Here is a 17,407-nt window from a genome sequence, read left to right as displayed (position 1 = left end):
TCCAGGCTTGGAGGCAAGTTTCGGTTGTATAAAACCAGATGTACTGACAAACAGAGTCTCCTGTAGGCTGACAATCCACATAGGGGCTACTAAATGGCCAATCACAGCATTTATTTGGCACCCCAAGAACATTTTTCAGGCTTGGGTTGCTCATCAACTTTTTTCTTCTGAATGTTGCTCACGGGTTCAAAAGGTTGGGAATCCCTGCCCTAAGGTTAGGCCACTAAAGGGACCCTTAGTTATTGGAGGGAGTAATTCTCCTCTTCCTGGGTCACAGCATGACCCCAAGTTTCCAAAGTTTGGCCACTAGCTGACAGAGTGATATAATATAAAAATGAAAGCCATGCTGCTCTGAGGGTTTTTTGCCAGAGGCTTTTGCCAGAGATTCATTTTGTTAAAGGGAAATAGTCTGTGCTGCATGGCATGTGATTGGAGAGTCTCCGTAGCAGAATTTGAGCTGAATCCATTGTTTTGCCTGGCAAATTAGTAATTCGCTTAGTGCATGGCACCCACAGCATTCAGCACCAGGGGTGGATTTATTGAACCTTTGGGCTCCTCCTCCTCTAAACTTGGAACCCTGCTCTCATGTAGGCTTGCGGTGCTTCTCTTGCACAAAACCTTAGCTTTGGCTGCTTGACCCAGGAGCTCATTGTAATCAGAACCTTTCAGTGCCAGCAGATTAGGGATGTCGTTCCTCCTGCTAGATCCAAGCTTGGTCCTCAGATCCTGGCCGACTGTGGGGGATAAGGGCAGGGTCAGACTAGGCCTGTGGGACGCTTGGAAAAAACCTGGTGGGCCTTGGCTCTCGTAGGTCCAGCCAGCTCAAACCTGCTGCCCGATCTGACCAATAGAAGCAAAGCAAGTACATGATGGGCGGGGGAGACAGATGGAGGCGGATAGCAGCTGGTGCAGGGGGCCCTGGAGTTGGTGGAGGTTGGGGTTGGCAGCGCTAGTGGGCCCAGACACCCCTAGTCTGACAATGGATAAGGGATCAGGGTATTTCAGGAACAGCTTTAGGTTGGAAATTCCTACTTCATATAATAGAGAAATGTAAAATAAAGTTTTGCCATAGGCCCCATTACTATTTTAATTTGCCCCAGGGCCTTTTGTGTTCTGCAAAGTCTTTATAGGAACAATACAGATCCCAGGTTTCTGTTGGTTTCCCCAAAGCCAGTTCTATTTCTAATATCTAATCAAAACTCTCAATAAATGTGCTCCCCAGACCCCCCGGAAGCTGAGAGAAGGATGAGGATTTATACATCTTGGGATTGTCCCCCCCTGCCAAACATCTCTGTGTTGTACACTCCCTGCATATTATATACACTTGGGTCCTTAGCTGGGACATTTCTGTGCAGAGAGGACACATGTTTAGTCCATTAGAGTGCAGATGGCGTGTGATGGGATTCTGCGTGTTGTCATTATGTTCCACCCATGTCACATGCAGCCTTCTGGGAGTCGCAGCTCAAACGGCTCCATAAAGGGATGTTTAGGGCTTAGTCACCTCTACTGTGCTTATCCCCAAAACAATCCCTGTGCTTTACTTAGACCTACAGGTCACCAGAGGCCCATGGTTTCCAGGGCTCCATCAATATAAAGCAGGAAGGGGGTGGACATAAGGTGGATTGGGGGTGGAGCAGGGGGACCACCCAAGGTCCAAGTCAATCTTAATTCATTCCTGGTGACATAGATACAATACACCAAATACTGTACAGCAGAAATTATTTCTGGTTCAAATACTTTAGGAAAAGGCCAGTGCTTCCAGGAAATCCCATGACCATGGGAAAGAGAGCAGCCCAGACACAGGAAGTGCAGAGAATCATGACAATCTATAGAAAATTCCTGACTGTCAAATGGGTAAAAAGTGATCCCATCAGAAAAGGGTTTGCTGGGGTTGGGTCCTATTGTATTGTATTGGTCTCTGTGGTAAAGTTGTGTGATAGAACAAGAGTTCCCTCTGGTGGCAAAGTTCAAATTAGTGGGTTCATTAAATACTGTTGCTCCCTTCAAATCTCTGCCCCTGCCCGTCATGGGAAAGGTAATACATATAGATACTCTATTTGGTAAGTAATGGGGGAAGATGGTGTTAAATACCCCTAGAAGGCCTGATACAAATGAATTTATTTTTCTTCCCAAGCCAACTTAGTTTTGAAGCAATGGTTTCCGAGCTGTGGCCCTGCAGCACTCACCTCCCACCTGAGGAGGAACCAGAATCTGGGCTTGAAGGGACCTGAGCTGTAGTCAGTTAGGGTGAGATTGGGGGGAATTGGAAGCTGATATTGAAGGAAGCAATGGCAGTTCAGCAAGACAGAGACCTGTTCATGTGTGTACTGAGCATACAGCGCCCGGCCAACTAGGAAGTGTGCGAATGGATAATGTTGTAAGTGAGAGTAAGAGGAGCCATCAGTGGTGCAATTCAGTGCTACTGGGCCCCACAGCAAACTCATTTTAAACCTTCCAAACTTGCACAAGTCTTAAATATATATATATTCACATTGCACAAACCGCACTCCAAGGACTTGTCAGGTGCAAACACAAAAATGTCTCTATTTCAACGTTTCGGCTCTAACACTCGAGCCGTCTTCAGGAAAATTCCTGAAGACGGCTCGAGTGTTAGAGACGAAATGTTAAAATAAAGACATTTTTGTTTTTGCATCTGACAAGTCCTTGGAGTGCGGTTTGTGCAATGTGAATATAGTTATAATTTTACCAGCACCCAGGTGGATGACTTTTGGTAGAGAGCCCACCAAACTAGAACTGCTCTCTCTCTCTCTCTCTCTCTCTCTCTCTCTCTCTCTCTCTCTCTCACTCTCTCTCTCTCTCTCTCTATAATTTGTTAATTAATTAGGGCCTTGTGGGGTCCTCTCCACCACAGGATCTGCTTCTTCTATAATTGCACCCCTGGGCCCTGTCACTTTGGTTGGGACAGACCTACAAAAACTGAACTGCAAAATTGCCCCTGGATTTCTTTCTTGCTATTGAGTTGACATGTCATGCACTTTCCTAATCTATTGGATGTTGTTACCTGTGTCTCTAATGTGTTTCACATCTCAGGTTAGGCCCAATGTGTATTTGGGTTCTGGGCCATTACACTGGATTCCCTGGATAACACTCCCTCATAGGCAGGGCCGTATTTATATATAGGCCCCTGAGGGCCTGTGCCTAGGGTGGCACAGTTTTGGGGGTGCCTATTTTATTCATTTTTGTTTTTTTTATTTTAAAACCCTCCCCACCCTCTGCCATGGATGAGGGGGTGAGGGGTAGGGGGGCCAGGTAAGAATGCAGAAGTGAAGTCACGTGCACGGCGGGGTGACGCCACTTCCACTGAATGCATCGCGTGATGTCAGAGCACATGTTTCATCAGTGCACCGGTGTGTGACGTCAGAGCGCACAACGTAGGAGCGTGTTTAGGTCCAATGCCCAGGGTTGCATTGTACTTAAATACAGCCCTGCTCAGGGTTTAGTCCCCACCTCTCAGGTTGGCCTTCTGTCTCTCTGACCCTCTGTCTGTCCTGTTTCCCAGTATCCCCCAGTGGCTCTTTGGCTGGTGACATTGCCCAATGACGTCCATCAGGGATGGCTGCTGGGGGCAGATCTTTCAGGAACCTAGAAAGCCCCCGAGACATTTTCCAGCTCTTCATAATGAGCGACTAACTCTACTGATGAACCTCCAGCTCTCACTTCCTCTAGTGACTGCCCTGCCCAGGAAACTAATGTGTGCCCTCATTATCCTGCAAATCAGCCAATATCTAGCAAATGATTATACAGTCTGAATTCAGCAATGCCGAAATGGGAAACAGATGTCTCTCCAGCTAATTGGATCTCCTGCCCCTCAGGTCCTGGTCCAACCTTTGCATCATCATCCCACCCCTGCACACAATTGCCCGCCCCTTCACTATTTAACTGTATATAAGGTGGCACTGGTCAGGCCTGGACTGGCAATCTGTGGGTTCTGGCAAATGCCAGAGGGGCTGCTGTATGGTTCCATAGAAAGATACCATATAGTGATCTGGTAGGGGGCTGTATGGGATCAAGTGGGCCTTGGTACTTGGAATGGCAGGGCCTATTTTGACTCCCAGTCCAGGCCTACTAACTCTACTGATGGCAATCCTATCAGGGTGTCTGGCAGCTGTTGTTTGGACTTTGCATCCTCCCCTGCCAGTGATTATTGAGCCCAATGTGACTTATCTGTATAATTGTTGCCTATTGAGTACAAAACTTGATCTATTATGTGACAAAATAAATAAAGGATATCAAATAAATAAAATAACGATAACAAAAGTTATGATGTGATTAATTATTTTCCTTTGACTGAATCAGCTTTAAGGTTGTTTTCTATTCTCTCCCTGTCTCAAGCACCCCAAATAACATGATCCGTTTTTGTTTGAACCAAAAAACTGAAACTCTTTCCTTTTTTTGTGTGATTCTCAACCTTTAATAGAAATGTAGTCCCATGTAATTTGATATTCAGCTTACAAGTTGATCACATGATGTTTAAGCCAGTTGTACATTGTGATGTCATAATGCCCCCAGGCTGTTGTTGATCAGTTGGTGTTTAGCTGCTGTTAGTGCTGATACCAACTGACTTTTCTTATTTTCAATTTCATCAACTTTGTAAGTACTTGGCTCTCTATCTATATATATAAATATATATTATACAGTATTCATGTTATTGATCAGTAGTTTCCATCTCATGGGATAATATGTAGGGAATACAGTCTGCATCCTACAGGTGTGCAGGGTCGGACTGGGGGGACCAGGGCCCACCGGGACTGTTGCCGAGGGCCCCCCTCCGGCCACCCGTCCCCCCACTGTGACGCGCCGGGGACGAGCAAGGAAGCCGCTCGGTGCGCATGCGCAACTGCGCCGCTTGGCGCGCATGCGCAGGCAGCGCTGCTCAGCGCCGATAATTTTTATTTATTTTTTTTAAATATAAATATTTAGATAGGGGTTCTGGCCCGGCGGGGGCCCATGAGGGTCGGGGCCCACCGGGTATTTTCCCGGTGTCCCGCCGGGCCAGTCCGACACTGCAGGTGTGTGTTTATGGGATGTTGATGTCAGGTGGATCATGTGATACCATTATGATGTCATAATGCCCCAAGAGTATCAGGTGGATCATGTGATATCATTATGATGTCATAATGCCCCAAGAGACATATCATAAGTAACAAGCCATTGTTGATCAGTTGGTGTTTAGCTGCTAATCAGTGAGCATCGCTACTGTTAGTGCTGATATCAACGTACTTTTTATTTTCAATTTCATCAATTTCATCAATTTTATCGACTTTGTAAGTACTTGGCTCTCTCTATCTCTTTCTCTCTCTATATATATAATCTATATATAAATATATATTGGTTGGTGTTTAGCTGTTAGTGTTGGTGTTTAACAGTTAGAATCGCTGTTGTTAGTGCTGATACCAACTGACTTTTGTTTTTAGAGTTTTTTCAACTTTAAATTGTAAGTACTTGGCCAAGGGGCTCATTTATCAATGTTCAAATTATAATTTGCACTGCAATTTGAATTGTTAGGTACTAATATGCATGAATTCAAATTATGGTTTCAAAACCTCAAATGTTTGAAATGTATTAAGCTAAAAAACACCCAAAAAACAAGAATGTTAAGCTTTGGCATCAGTGGGAGTTCTCCCAGTAAAACTTTTAGTGATTTTGTAAAAGTTTTGGGAGTTTGTTGACCTGCTGAGATTTTATTAATGATTTAATTCAATTGAGATTTTTATATTCAGTAGTTTCCATATTCAGTAGTTTCCATCTCATGGGATAATATGTAGGGAATACAGTCTGCATCCTACAGGTGTGTGTTTATGGGATGTTGATGTCAGGTGGATCATGTGATACCATTATGATGTCATAATGCCCCAAGAGTATCAGGTGGATCATGTGATACCATTATGATGTCATAATGCCCCAAGAGACATATCATAAGTAACAAGCCATTGTTGATCAGTTGGTGTTTAGCTGCTAATCAGTGAGCATCGCTACTGTTAGTGCTGATATCAACTTACTTTTTATTTTTGATTTCATCAATTTTATCGACTTTGTAAGTACTTGACTCTCTCTATCTCTCACTATATATATATAATCTATATATAAATATATATTGCTTGGTGTTTGGCTGCTGAACAGTTAGAATCACTGTTGTTAGTGCTGATACCAACTGACTTTTGTTTTTAGATTTTTTTTAACTTTAAATTGTAAGTACTTGGCCAAGGGGCTGATTTATCAATGTTCAAATTATAATTTGCACTGAAATTTGAATTGTTAGGTAATAATATGCATGAATTCAAATTATGGTTTCAAAAACTCAAATTTTTGAAATCTATTAAGCTAAAAAACACCCAAAAAACTAGAATGTTAAGCTTTGGCATCAGTGGGAGTTCTCCCAGTAAAACTTTTAGTGATTTTGTAAAAGTTTTGAGAGTTTGTTGACCCGCAGAGTTTTTATTAATCATTTAATTAAATTGAGATTTTTTATATTCATCATTTTAATAAATACGCAAAACTTCCTTGTTTTGTAAAATTACAACTTTATTTGCGATACAAAAATGTAGTTAAAATTTCACAATTTTCGAAATTGGATAAACAGGCCTTTGAGTAGTTAAAAGAAGTAATAGTTTTGATATTTGCTGCATTTAATAATAATTTACTGGTCATCGGTCATATTTAATAGGGTGAAATTAAGATATATTATATATATATTATGTCTATGAAACTTTCCTTTCATTTTCTAAACTTTTACATAGAGGTATTACCTTACAATTAGCAGTTTATGAGATATATATTTATACATATAATTATAGTCTTGTTTACATTCTTCTAATGAAAATGTGAGATAATCAAATCTGAATCTGTTTATCCTGCAGAAATTATAAAAAATGTTACGAAGAATTCGATCAACGTGTCAAACTATACGGAACTTATTTCGACGTAAGAACAAGGTGAGGCGAAAGTTACACATTTTTATTAAAGCAAATAGTTCTTGGGATCTAGTTCAGTATCCTTATTAGAGGTTTATTTCTTAGATATACAACCAGTATTAATAGAGATTTCTTACTGACATTTTTTTACTTTTATTTACAGATTCATCCTTTGATCTTGGACAATACCGTAAGTTGGCATTACATCTTTATGACTCTATGTATATATTTTAATTAAATTATATTTCAGATAAAATAAAATATATATATATCTATTTTAAATTCAGGAACCAATGATCTACAACGTGCCTACTCCTGTGAGTCTTTTCCAAGTGCCACAGTTGAGATTTCCAGAAGCACGAAGTGAAGAAGAAGAAGAGGCTGAAAAACAAGTGGAAGTAAAAGAAATTATGGAGAAAGCTAAGGTAGAACCCATGGAGATTCTCAACGAGATTGCTGAGGACACTGAAGAGGAATCTGACCACACCGAGGCCATAGAGATAGAAGAAGTGTCAAGCACATCTGAAAGTGAAGCTGATAACTCTACAGGTATGTTCTCCCATTGCCCTTCCAATATGAATCCAATATTAATACTTTCTAAGAGTACCATGTGCATTGATCATGTAAATGTGTTTGGTTTTTGCAGATGCAGAAGGCACAGACAGTTCAGAGACTACGACTGACGATTCTGAGTGCCCTTCAGCTGCAGTGATTAGGGTTGTTGTGAAATCTACTGCTGTAAGTGCCTTTCAATCATTTTTTTATTGATGCAATAGAAAAGTTTTTCCAAATATGAAACCAAGATCATTCATAGATCCCATTCATTTGGGTCTCAAACAGACAAAACATAGAATCACTGAAGTGTTTAACATTTAAAGAATGAAGAAAGGAATTTTTTAACTCATTCTACTGGTATTTTACTTAGAATGAATGACTGGTACATCCACCTACTTGGTTCTTGGGGAACAGCAATTTCAATTTCTTTGGGAAACAGCTTTGTCAGCTAATTATGGCAGGTAGTAGAGACTTGCAATGGGTCTGGTATCTGGTGGTACCTGCAGAACGCCTGCAAAATACTCCCACCCTCGCTGATCTAGCTATTTGGTTTACCCAAATGGACCCATGCAGGACTCTAACGGGTAGATGTTTCCCTTGCTTGCCAGTTTAGCACCTCTAGAGCAGCTCTAGAGTAATTCTTGTTATGTGCAATTCGCCATTCCGATATTCACTTTAGCACTTGATGGTCTGTATTGCTGCATATCATCTGATCTTTCAATATTTATCTTTACAGGGCATCACCAGCAACGTAGATAACCCTACTGATATTGAGCCAAGTCCTGGGGTAATACTAATAATGGTACAAGAAGCCAAGAAACCTTCAGGTATAGTATATGATGGGTCATTGGTTTGTGCTTAGTTCCTGCACAATAAATAACCAATCTCTGTTACTGTATATAAATACATATACTAATTTACATGTCTCTTATTTTATTTTGTCCTTTCTCAGATGAGCCCAAACCATTATTATCTGCGAAACATTTCCTTGCGCCTTCCCCAGGCAGTGAAAGTTCATTATCACTAGAGACGGAATATCTGCCAGAGGAGTCTCATATAAGACAGGAGAGTGATAATGAATTACAGACTGAATATCCATCACAAGAGTCAGAAGAAACGAGTGGAAATACCTCTGTTTCTCTATCAAAATACTTAGATATTAGTATCAAAAGTGTGTCTGAGTATCTGCCACAGAAATTGGATGTAAGTACAGCGTGTTCTATTGGTCAGCAAGTGTTCAGTATATTTTCTCTTGTTGTGCCTAAAATATTGTGATTTTTATCTTTACAGGACTCAAGTAGAAGATCAGTTAAGCTGAACAGACCAGGTACAGTATTTATGTCTGTTTCTCTTATAGTGAGCAGCTACATGACACAAGTATCAGTATGTCCTCCATGTTGGATTCCTCACTGTTCCCATAATATTTATAGTCACATACTTTTATTAGATGCTAAATTTGTCACACATAGAAAACAAGATAAAGTAAATCAATGTTCTAATTCAATCCAACTTGAGTTAACCCATGGGTGACAGGTACCTATACCAATAATAAACCCATACTCTGTAGAACCCAAAGCAAAGTAATTACAATATTTTATTTCATTTTTGCAGAATATCACATACCAGCAAACAGTCTGGTCGGTGGCTCTGTTTCTCCAAACAGAGAGCCAGAAAACTCAGAGAAGGATTATATTGAGAAACTTGAAATCGTAAGTACCTAATATTGACATATTGATGACATCTTGTAATTGATGTAATTCTGAATTCATTAACTGCTGTTACATAATATGATTAGGGATGCACTGAAGCAACTAGTTAAGGATTCAGCCAAATCTCAAATCTTTTGTGAAAGATTTGGCCGAATACTAAACCGAATCTGAATTAAAATTATGGAAAGAAGGAGAAATGAGAACCTCGACGCAAGGTTAACAAAATGTTGAAGTCCTTGTTTGTGTGACGACAAGTCACATGATTTTTTGGATTCAGATTCAGTTCGGTCAGGCACTTGGATTCGTCCAAATCTGCTGAAAAAGGCAGAATCTTGGCCGAATCCCAAGCTCAATCCTGGATTCGGTGCATTCCTAATAGTCATAATTATGAGATAATAATGTTTCTAGAACTTAATAACTGCATTACTTCTCGCCAGAATTGACCTTTTTCCCATAAAGGATGTGAAATAATAGAGAATCTTCTTGTTCTTTAGCTTTCTCAGGCTCCACCCAATTCTGTGATTTGTGCTCGTCCCTCTCAGATTGGGGAGAGATCGGACAGTGAATGTTCAGAAAAATTATCACCAGACTCAATGTAAGTTATAATGTTACCTGCCCAGTTCTTTCTTTAATCCTTTTAATGGAAACCCCAATCCTCAATCCTACAAAGACCAACATTCTATTCTTCCTGTTCTTTCAGTGATTCTCCGACCCCTACTATTCCCTCTATTCCAATTGAGGATTTCCAGTTCTGCGAGTGGCTTGGCAGTGGAAGCTTCGGACAAGTGAGTAGCTCATCCCTAATGAAGATTAGGCTATTTATTTGCATATTTATCACAATTTCATGAACTTGCTCTTTTTTTTCAGGTCTTTAAGGCAGTACATAAAAAGTCTGGAAAAACGGTCGCCATCAAAAAGATGGAAAAGAAAAATATTTTGCAAAGTCATATGATTAACAGGTTGGTATATTAGTGAAGCATCTCCATGATCTTTAATATCCTTTACACTACTCTTATATACACGTTATACGTTCCTGTAAGCTCCACATACACACAACTCCTGTGAGCATTATAATTACTGGCGATATTTGCACGAGTGTCAATGCAACTTGTCTATTTAACATAAAAACAGTTGAGGAATTAATTTTGTCATTTTTTTCCTCCAAACTAATATCATTGGGTAACTGTCACATTAAAGGGGGCTTCACCTTTAAGTTATCTTTTAGTATGTTATTGAATGGCCAATTCTAAGTAACTTTTCAATTGGTCTTTATTGCTTCATTTTTATAGTTTTTTTAGTTATTAGCTTTTTTTGGAGAACACTGATCAGCTATTAAATAGTTCTAGAAGGAAACCCATTTCCTTTCTCCTGACTTGTTGGTTGGTTTATGTTTCAGACTTTACCTGGAAAGGGACATATTAAGGCTGGTGAGGATTAGAAGGAACCCTTTCCTGGTGAGCTTATTCTGCTCCTTCCAGAGAGAACACCATGTATACATAGCCATGGAGTTTGCTGCTGGAGGAAATTTGGAATCCCGGTTGAAGAACGGAGCACTGCCCCCAAGCGACACTTTGTAAGTATCATTGGGTCACTTTGGTACATTCACATGGGCTTGTAGTACTGCACTTTCTTCTTATAGATACATCTTCCACATTTGTAAATGCAACTGAAATATGTGTTTTGTCTTGCAGATTCTATGCCGCCTGCATCGTTCTTGGGATTAAGTTTTTACATGAATATCGCATTGTCCACCGGTAAGAGAATTAAAAAGGGAATTTAATTTTCAGGGGTTATATTTTTTTATATTTTTATTATGAGGCAGAATAAAGTGGCCTACAGGTGCGGAAAGGAGGGTTCTGAATTCTAGGTCAATATTAGATATGGCCTATATAGTAAGGATGGGGGGTAATTCTCTAGTTCTCTGTTCAGAAACCAAAGACTTTGCTGATCATGTTATTTCTTTCCCTCCAGAGATTTAAAGCCTGCAAATATTGTCCTAGACAGTGATGGATATGCCAAAATTGCAGATTTTGGGTTGTGCAAAGCAGGTAAGATATCCTGGTATTTTCTACATGTATGTGATCCATTATCCTGAAAACCCAATATCCAGAAAGGCCATCTCCCGTAGACTCCATTTTATCCAAATAATCCGAATTCTTAAAAATGATTTCCCTTTTCGGTGTAATAATAAAACAGTCGCTTGTACTTGATCGCAATTAAGATATAATTAATCCTTATTGGAGGCAAAACCAGTCTATGGGGTTTATTTAATTTTTATATGATTTTCTAGTAGACCTAAGGTGTGAAGATCCAAATTACATTATGATCCAAGTTACAGAATGATCCATTATCCAAGAAACCCCAGGTCCCAAGCATTCTGAATAACAGGTCCCATACCTGTAACATATATAATAGACAATTAAATTCTCATATAAATTATATCTTTGGTCATTTTAATTGACTATAATTGATCTTCTCCATTGGCCTCTATGTATCACATGCACCTTTATAGCTGTTAGTAGATTAGTCCCATTCATTGATTAGGAACTAACCCAGTTTTCCTTGTACTTAAGGTATTGGCTACAGAGATGAAATGACCTACCCATGTGGAACGGAGTGTTACTGGGCTCCAGAAATGTTTGCAGAAAGAAACTACAGGAGAAGCGTGGACTGGTGGGCTTTAGGCATAATCATCTATAAAATGGCCGTTGGCTACGTGAGTATAAAGCCGTCACTAATAATCCCATTAGGTTCTACAATGCTGTCTATTTACTTTATTCTATTGAAGAGACTCAAATTGTAAAGATCTCACTCTGCTCCATCACCCGCCCAGACCCGCTCCCTGCTTGAAATATTGGCTCTGCCGGGTGAAGGAAACAGTGGGCACGGGGGTCCCGAGGGGGTTTGTGGCTGGAGGGGGCACAGAATACTTTTTGACTGGGGGCCCAGAGGTTTTTTTATTGGGTCCCTGAATCAACAGGACCAGCGGTCACTGGGTCCGCCAGTCCAATGTTGTGTTCCAGTGAAATATTCCATAAAATCTCTTTCAATTTCCCAGACAAATTGCCATTAGAATTTCACTAATAACAACTCCTGCCCCGGAGTAATACCGTCGTTCTTTTCTCAGAATACCCGAGTTCCTGACTTGATATCTTTCTATTTTTGCAGGTGCCTTTTACCGGAAATAATTTTGGAGAATTGCGGGAAAATGTCTTCCATGAAGAACCCGAACTTCCAGCCAATCTGGATAATGAAACCAGTATGGTGATAAAACTGGTAAGTGCCGTATCTACAAGCCTACACTATAGCCAATAGAAATGTAGAATAAAACAGTAGAATAAACTTGTTGTAGTTTCCGCTTTCATTCAGCTTTGGGCCTGTGTGTAATTTTTATTTGTGTTTGTTTAGCTCTTAGACAAAGACTGTATAAGCCGGCTCGGATCACTTAGAAACGATGGAGAAGAAGTGATGAATTGTAGCTACTTTGATGTAAGTTCTATTTTATACCTGTTGCAGGGCAGTTGTACTGAGGAATGGGGGGCAGCAGGGTCGGACTGGGCTGGTGGGACACAGGTAAAAACCCGGTGGGCACTGCTGGCCCAGATCCGCTCCCCCTGCCTGAAACTTTATGCTCCCTCATCTCCCCCCCCGCCCGACCAATAGAAAAAAAGCAGGTACGTGCTGGTCGGGGGCAGGGGAGAGGCGGATGGAGGAGGGCTGGTGAGGGGGGTCCTGGAATTGGCAGAGGGAGGTCAGGGGGTCAGGGGGGGTGTACATGCCCTGATGTGGCAGCCCCTGTGGGTCTGAACCCCCCTAGTCCAACACTGGGATGCAGATATCTCCAGACATAACTGCAAGGCAGACACTTTATATTCCTCTGCTGTGTTCTATGAATCTAATGATGGAGTTCATATTGCTATATAGGCACAACTTATTCAATATTTAATGTAACACGTTTTTCTTTGTATTTATAGCCAATAATGTGGGAAGCTCTTATGGCCAAGCAAGTGCGAGCCCCATTCATCCCTAGCCCGGATGATACTAGAGAAGAGGACAGTGAGGGGGGGATTGTAACCCCCCATGACTCTATGTCCCAAATATCCCCAACTGCACAAAAGGCCTTCAGAGGATTTGATGAGTTCCCTGAAAACTCCTGAAACTGATGCCAACGATGTACTGACGGAAAATGAGCAAAACTCCCAGAAGCCAGAAGAATATTTATGTTTTTATACAGCTTTTTCATTTATAGATCTATTTTTATACAAAAGGTTTTATATATTTATACAAATATTTTTATATATCTATTTTTATGAAACATGTGTAAAACCAAATAGATGTTTATAATAAAAGCAATAAACTATTAGAAGTGTGTGGAATGGTTATTGTTAGATGGTTGGTTGAAGCTGTGAGACTTCATTACATGAGTCAGTCAATGCAGGAGGCAGGTGAGGAGTAAGTGTAAATAAATCAGGGGTGTAACTGCAGAGGAGGGGGGACAGGAGAGTAGTGGGACCAGCATGGCCCTAATTAATGAGACATCTTGTTGAGTTTAGTACAATTCACCAATATTCCGGGGCCCTAATTTGGATTTGCTGTGGGGCCCAGGAACATCCAGTTACATCACTGAATTGAACAATATGTATTTTGTAACTTACACTGGATTTTAAGTAAAGTGTTTAAATGAAAGAAAATATGACATTTTGTTAATGATGAACCCCCTCCTGTTTGAAGTTCACTTCTCCAATCACCAACATTGGGTGAATTTGTACGTTGGCAGCAATGCCATGACAACCAGTCGTTACTATGATTTTGCTCTGCACTCCTGCTCTTGGGGTTTCCATTTGGGTCTGGGGGGCAAGGGTCAGACTAGGGAGCAGTGTAGGGTGTGTGAGGTCAGTGCAGTATTTGTGGGCTCCGTGTGTCTGAATTCAGGACAACATTTTGCCTTTTAGCACAGACACTGGATTGGGCAGAGGCCAGTGGGTTGTCTTTTTTCTTGTTCTCTCCTTCTCTCTTCTCATTTCTTTCTTCCTTCTTTTTTCTCCCCATGTCTTATATACACATTGTCTCCTCCATTCTGTTCTCTCCTTTTCTGCTTGTTTTTTCTCCTTCTCGCTTCCCTTCTCCATTCAATTCCATTCTTTCCTTCTTTCCTTGTTCTCTCAACTTCTCTTTTCCCTTTTCCCATCTACTCTCCCCTTTTCTCTTTGTTCTCTCTCCTTCTCTCTTCTCTTCTGCTCTCTCCTTTTCTCCTTATTCCTTCTCTCTTCCCTTTTCTTTCCTTTTCTCCTTATTCCTTCTCCTTCTCTCTTCACTTTTCCCTTCTTTTCTTTCCTTTTCTCCTTGTTAATGGACAAACAACTGGTTTCTTCATTAGACGGAGTATATCATTGTACTTATAGGAGTCTAAAGGTAGAAATATTAAATCTCCAGCATCAAGTTGCTGTGAGTTACAAAACACTTCATCCTCAGCCAAATGATAGAAGCTGTACAAAAAATAAAACAACATCATGGCCATCAGTTTCCCATCCATAAACATTTGGATCAAACAATTATTCTTATTAACTAGTGTATCATTAGAAATACAATTTACATAAATATTAAATATAATTACACTACAGATTAAGTGCTCAGTGTCAAGGAGACAAAAGGATGGAGGACCCTACCCCGGAGGGCTTACAGTCTAAATGGGAGGGTAATTTACAGACACAATTTGAATGTGTTCAATCCTAAAGTAACACCTGAAAGCCCATTCATAAGAGTCTGTGTGATGTTCCAGCAAATAAACAGTTAAAGACAACAAATAAAAATGCTTTGAAGGAATGACAATATAATGTTCTGTTGCCCTGCACTGGTAAAAATGGAGTGTTTGCTTCAGAAACTCTACTATAGTTTATATAAACAAGCTGCTGTGTAGCCATGGGGGCAGCCATTCAAGCACAGGATACACAGTAGATAACAGATAAGTACTACTATAGTTTATATAAACAAGCTGCTGTATAGCTATGGGGGCAGCCATTAAAACACAGGATACACAGTAGATAAGAGATAAGTACTACTATAGTTTATATTAACAAGCTGCTGTGTAGCCATGGGGGCAGCCATTCAAGCACAGGATACACAGTAGATAACAGATAAGTACTACTATAGTTTATATAAACAAGCTGCTGTATAGCTATGGGGGCAGCCATTAAAACACAGGATACACAGTAGATAAGAGATAAGTACTACTATAGTTTATATTAACAAGCTGCTGTGTAGCCATGGGGGCAGCCATTCAAGCACAGGATACACAGTAGATAACAGATAAGTACTACTATCGTTTATATAAACAAGCTGCTGTGTAGCCATGGGGGCAGCCATTCAAGCAGAGGATACACAGTAGATAACAGATAAGTGCTACTATAGTTTATATAAACAAGCTGCTGTGTAGCCATGGGGGCAGCCATTCAAGCACAGGATACACAGTAGATAACAGATAAGTACTACTATAGTTTATATAAACAAGCTGCTGTGTAGCCATGGGGGCAGCCATTCAAGCACAGGATACACAGTAGATAACAGATAAGTACTACTATAGTCTATATAAACAAGCTGCTGTGTAGCCATGGGGGCAGCCATTCAAGCACAGGATACACAGTAGATAAAAGATAATTTCTACAGAATCTCATTGTATACTACAAAGCGTATCTGTTATCTGCAGTGTATTCTGTGTCTTTTCTCCTTTTTCCAGCTTGAATGGCTGCCCCTGTGGCTACAAACCAGCAGCTTGTTTATATAAACAATTGAGCAGGAAGGGGAGGAGCATTCTGGCAGTGAGTAGGTACAGGGACTGCCATCTTGTTAGAGGGAAAGAGTAGGCCAATAGTCAAGTGGATTTTTTTTTCATTTCAGGCATATACAGTAAATACAGTACATAGTAGAAACAAAATGACTTTCCTCCAGAACCCCCCGGTGATTTGCCTGGCAAATTAGTGATTCACAAGGGCGTGGCTTGGATGAGCTCCGGATAGCACGCAGTGGTGAGAGCTCCGCTACAGATACCCTGTTTTTTACCCTGAAGTGAGCTATTTTGAGTGAAATTTAACTGGCATACAGATGAAGGCTGGTCAAGCTTCAGGCACTGATACCATGAGGCGCAATAGAGGCAATCCTCCTAAATCAAAATTGACGGATCAAGAGGGTGAGGATTTCCAAGATGGCGACGCGTTGAAATCAACCTCGTCTTACTCGGTGGAGGTGTAGCAGCCCAAATCGCATCAAACTTCGGCGAAACTGAGTAAGTTTGCGAGATCTTCCCCTCCAGCTCCCTCAATGCAGTCATCCCCAATATGTAATTCTGCCGCTACAAAGAAGGCGCCGGTGGTGGCTCCGACCCCTGAGGCCCAAATAACTGAACCGACCCTGTCAGAGGTAATGCTCCTTATTTCACAAAATCACACTACTGTGGTGCAGAAATTGGAAGAACTGGGCACTAGTTTTGCGATTCTCAAGCAAGATATGCACAAGTTGAGAGAGCGCACGATTGAAACGGAGCGCCGTATCTCTGATATGGAGGACACAGTCCAGCCTATGCCACGCAAACTAGAGCAAGTGACCCGCCATCTTAATGCCTTGGAGACTCGGGCGGATCATATCGAAAATCGGTTAAGGTGCAATAATATCAGGGTTGTTGGCATGCCGGAAAAAGTGGAAGGTAACAATATGGAGCACTTTGTAGAAAATTGGCCGGTTACGGAATTCGGGTGTGAAAATTTCACTGCTACATTTGTGATTGAACGGGCCCATAGGGTCCCTGGGCGTGCCCCTCCACCTGGTGCCCCAGCAAGACCGATTGTGGCGAGGTTATTAAATTACAGGGACATTGCATTGACTGCTGCCAGGAAGGCGGGAAATATTATGATGGAGAATCACAGAATATCTCTTTATCCGGACTTTTCGTTGGAAGTACGTAAGCAACGCCAAAAGTACGCCTCAGTGAAAGAAGCTTTGAGGAAATGCCAAATTACGTACGCCATGCTATTTCCAGCAAAACTGCGGGTGGTTACAGGCGACAAGGTGTACTTCTTTAATAACCCAGAGGAGACACATGAATGGCTTGACCGTCAGCCGCACAATTCGCACAGTCATCAACCATCGGAGGCATCTCCTGGACGACCACAACAGAAGGATACCTGATGAGGTTTATTTTTCCTTTTTCAAATTGCCTAC

The 17,407-nt window shown here is 41.1% G+C and overlaps 1 protein-coding gene and 1 long non-coding RNA gene across 3 annotated transcripts; both read left to right on the top strand.

The window, feature by feature from the left end:
* The first annotated feature begins 8,743 nt into the window (after nt 1-8,743).
* LOC121394847 lies at nt 8,744-9,858 on the top strand. Its single transcript, XR_005962034.1, has 3 exons — nt 8,744-8,814; nt 9,099-9,196; nt 9,691-9,858. It is a non-coding gene; the product is annotated as an uncharacterized LOC121394847 (long non-coding RNA).
* Nucleotides 9,859-9,981: 123 nt separating this feature from the next.
* Nucleotides 9,982-13,433, top strand: LOC121394524 (cAMP-dependent protein kinase type 3-like). Of its 2 annotated transcripts, XR_005961745.1 has the most exons (6): nt 9,982-10,155; nt 10,593-10,950; nt 11,168-11,244; nt 11,770-12,472; nt 12,605-12,685; nt 13,171-13,433. XR_005961745.1 is itself a non-coding variant. In XM_041565735.1 (4 exons), the coding sequence occupies exons 2-4, from the start codon at nt 12,458-12,460 to the stop codon at nt 13,351-13,353; spliced, it is 279 nt and encodes a 92-aa protein (XP_041421669.1). In that variant the 5' UTR covers nt 11,121-11,244; nt 11,770-12,457; the 3' UTR covers nt 13,354-13,433. The 2 variants fall into 2 exon arrangements, 1 of the variants encoding a protein (XP_041421669.1); XM_041565735.1 differs by lacking the exons at nt 9,982-10,155; nt 10,593-10,950 and having other exon boundaries at nt 11,121-11,244.
* The last annotated feature ends 3,974 nt before the right edge of the window (nt 13,434-17,407 follow it).

Source organism: Xenopus laevis, chromosome 6L (assembly GCF_017654675.1).
Source record: "Xenopus laevis strain J_2021 chromosome 6L, Xenopus_laevis_v10.1, whole genome shotgun sequence".
Taxonomy (NCBI): Eukaryota; Metazoa; Chordata; class Amphibia; order Anura; family Pipidae; genus Xenopus; species Xenopus laevis.
The sequence above is the reverse complement of the archived record's forward strand: the minus strand, read 5'-3'. Positions and strand labels throughout refer to the sequence as shown.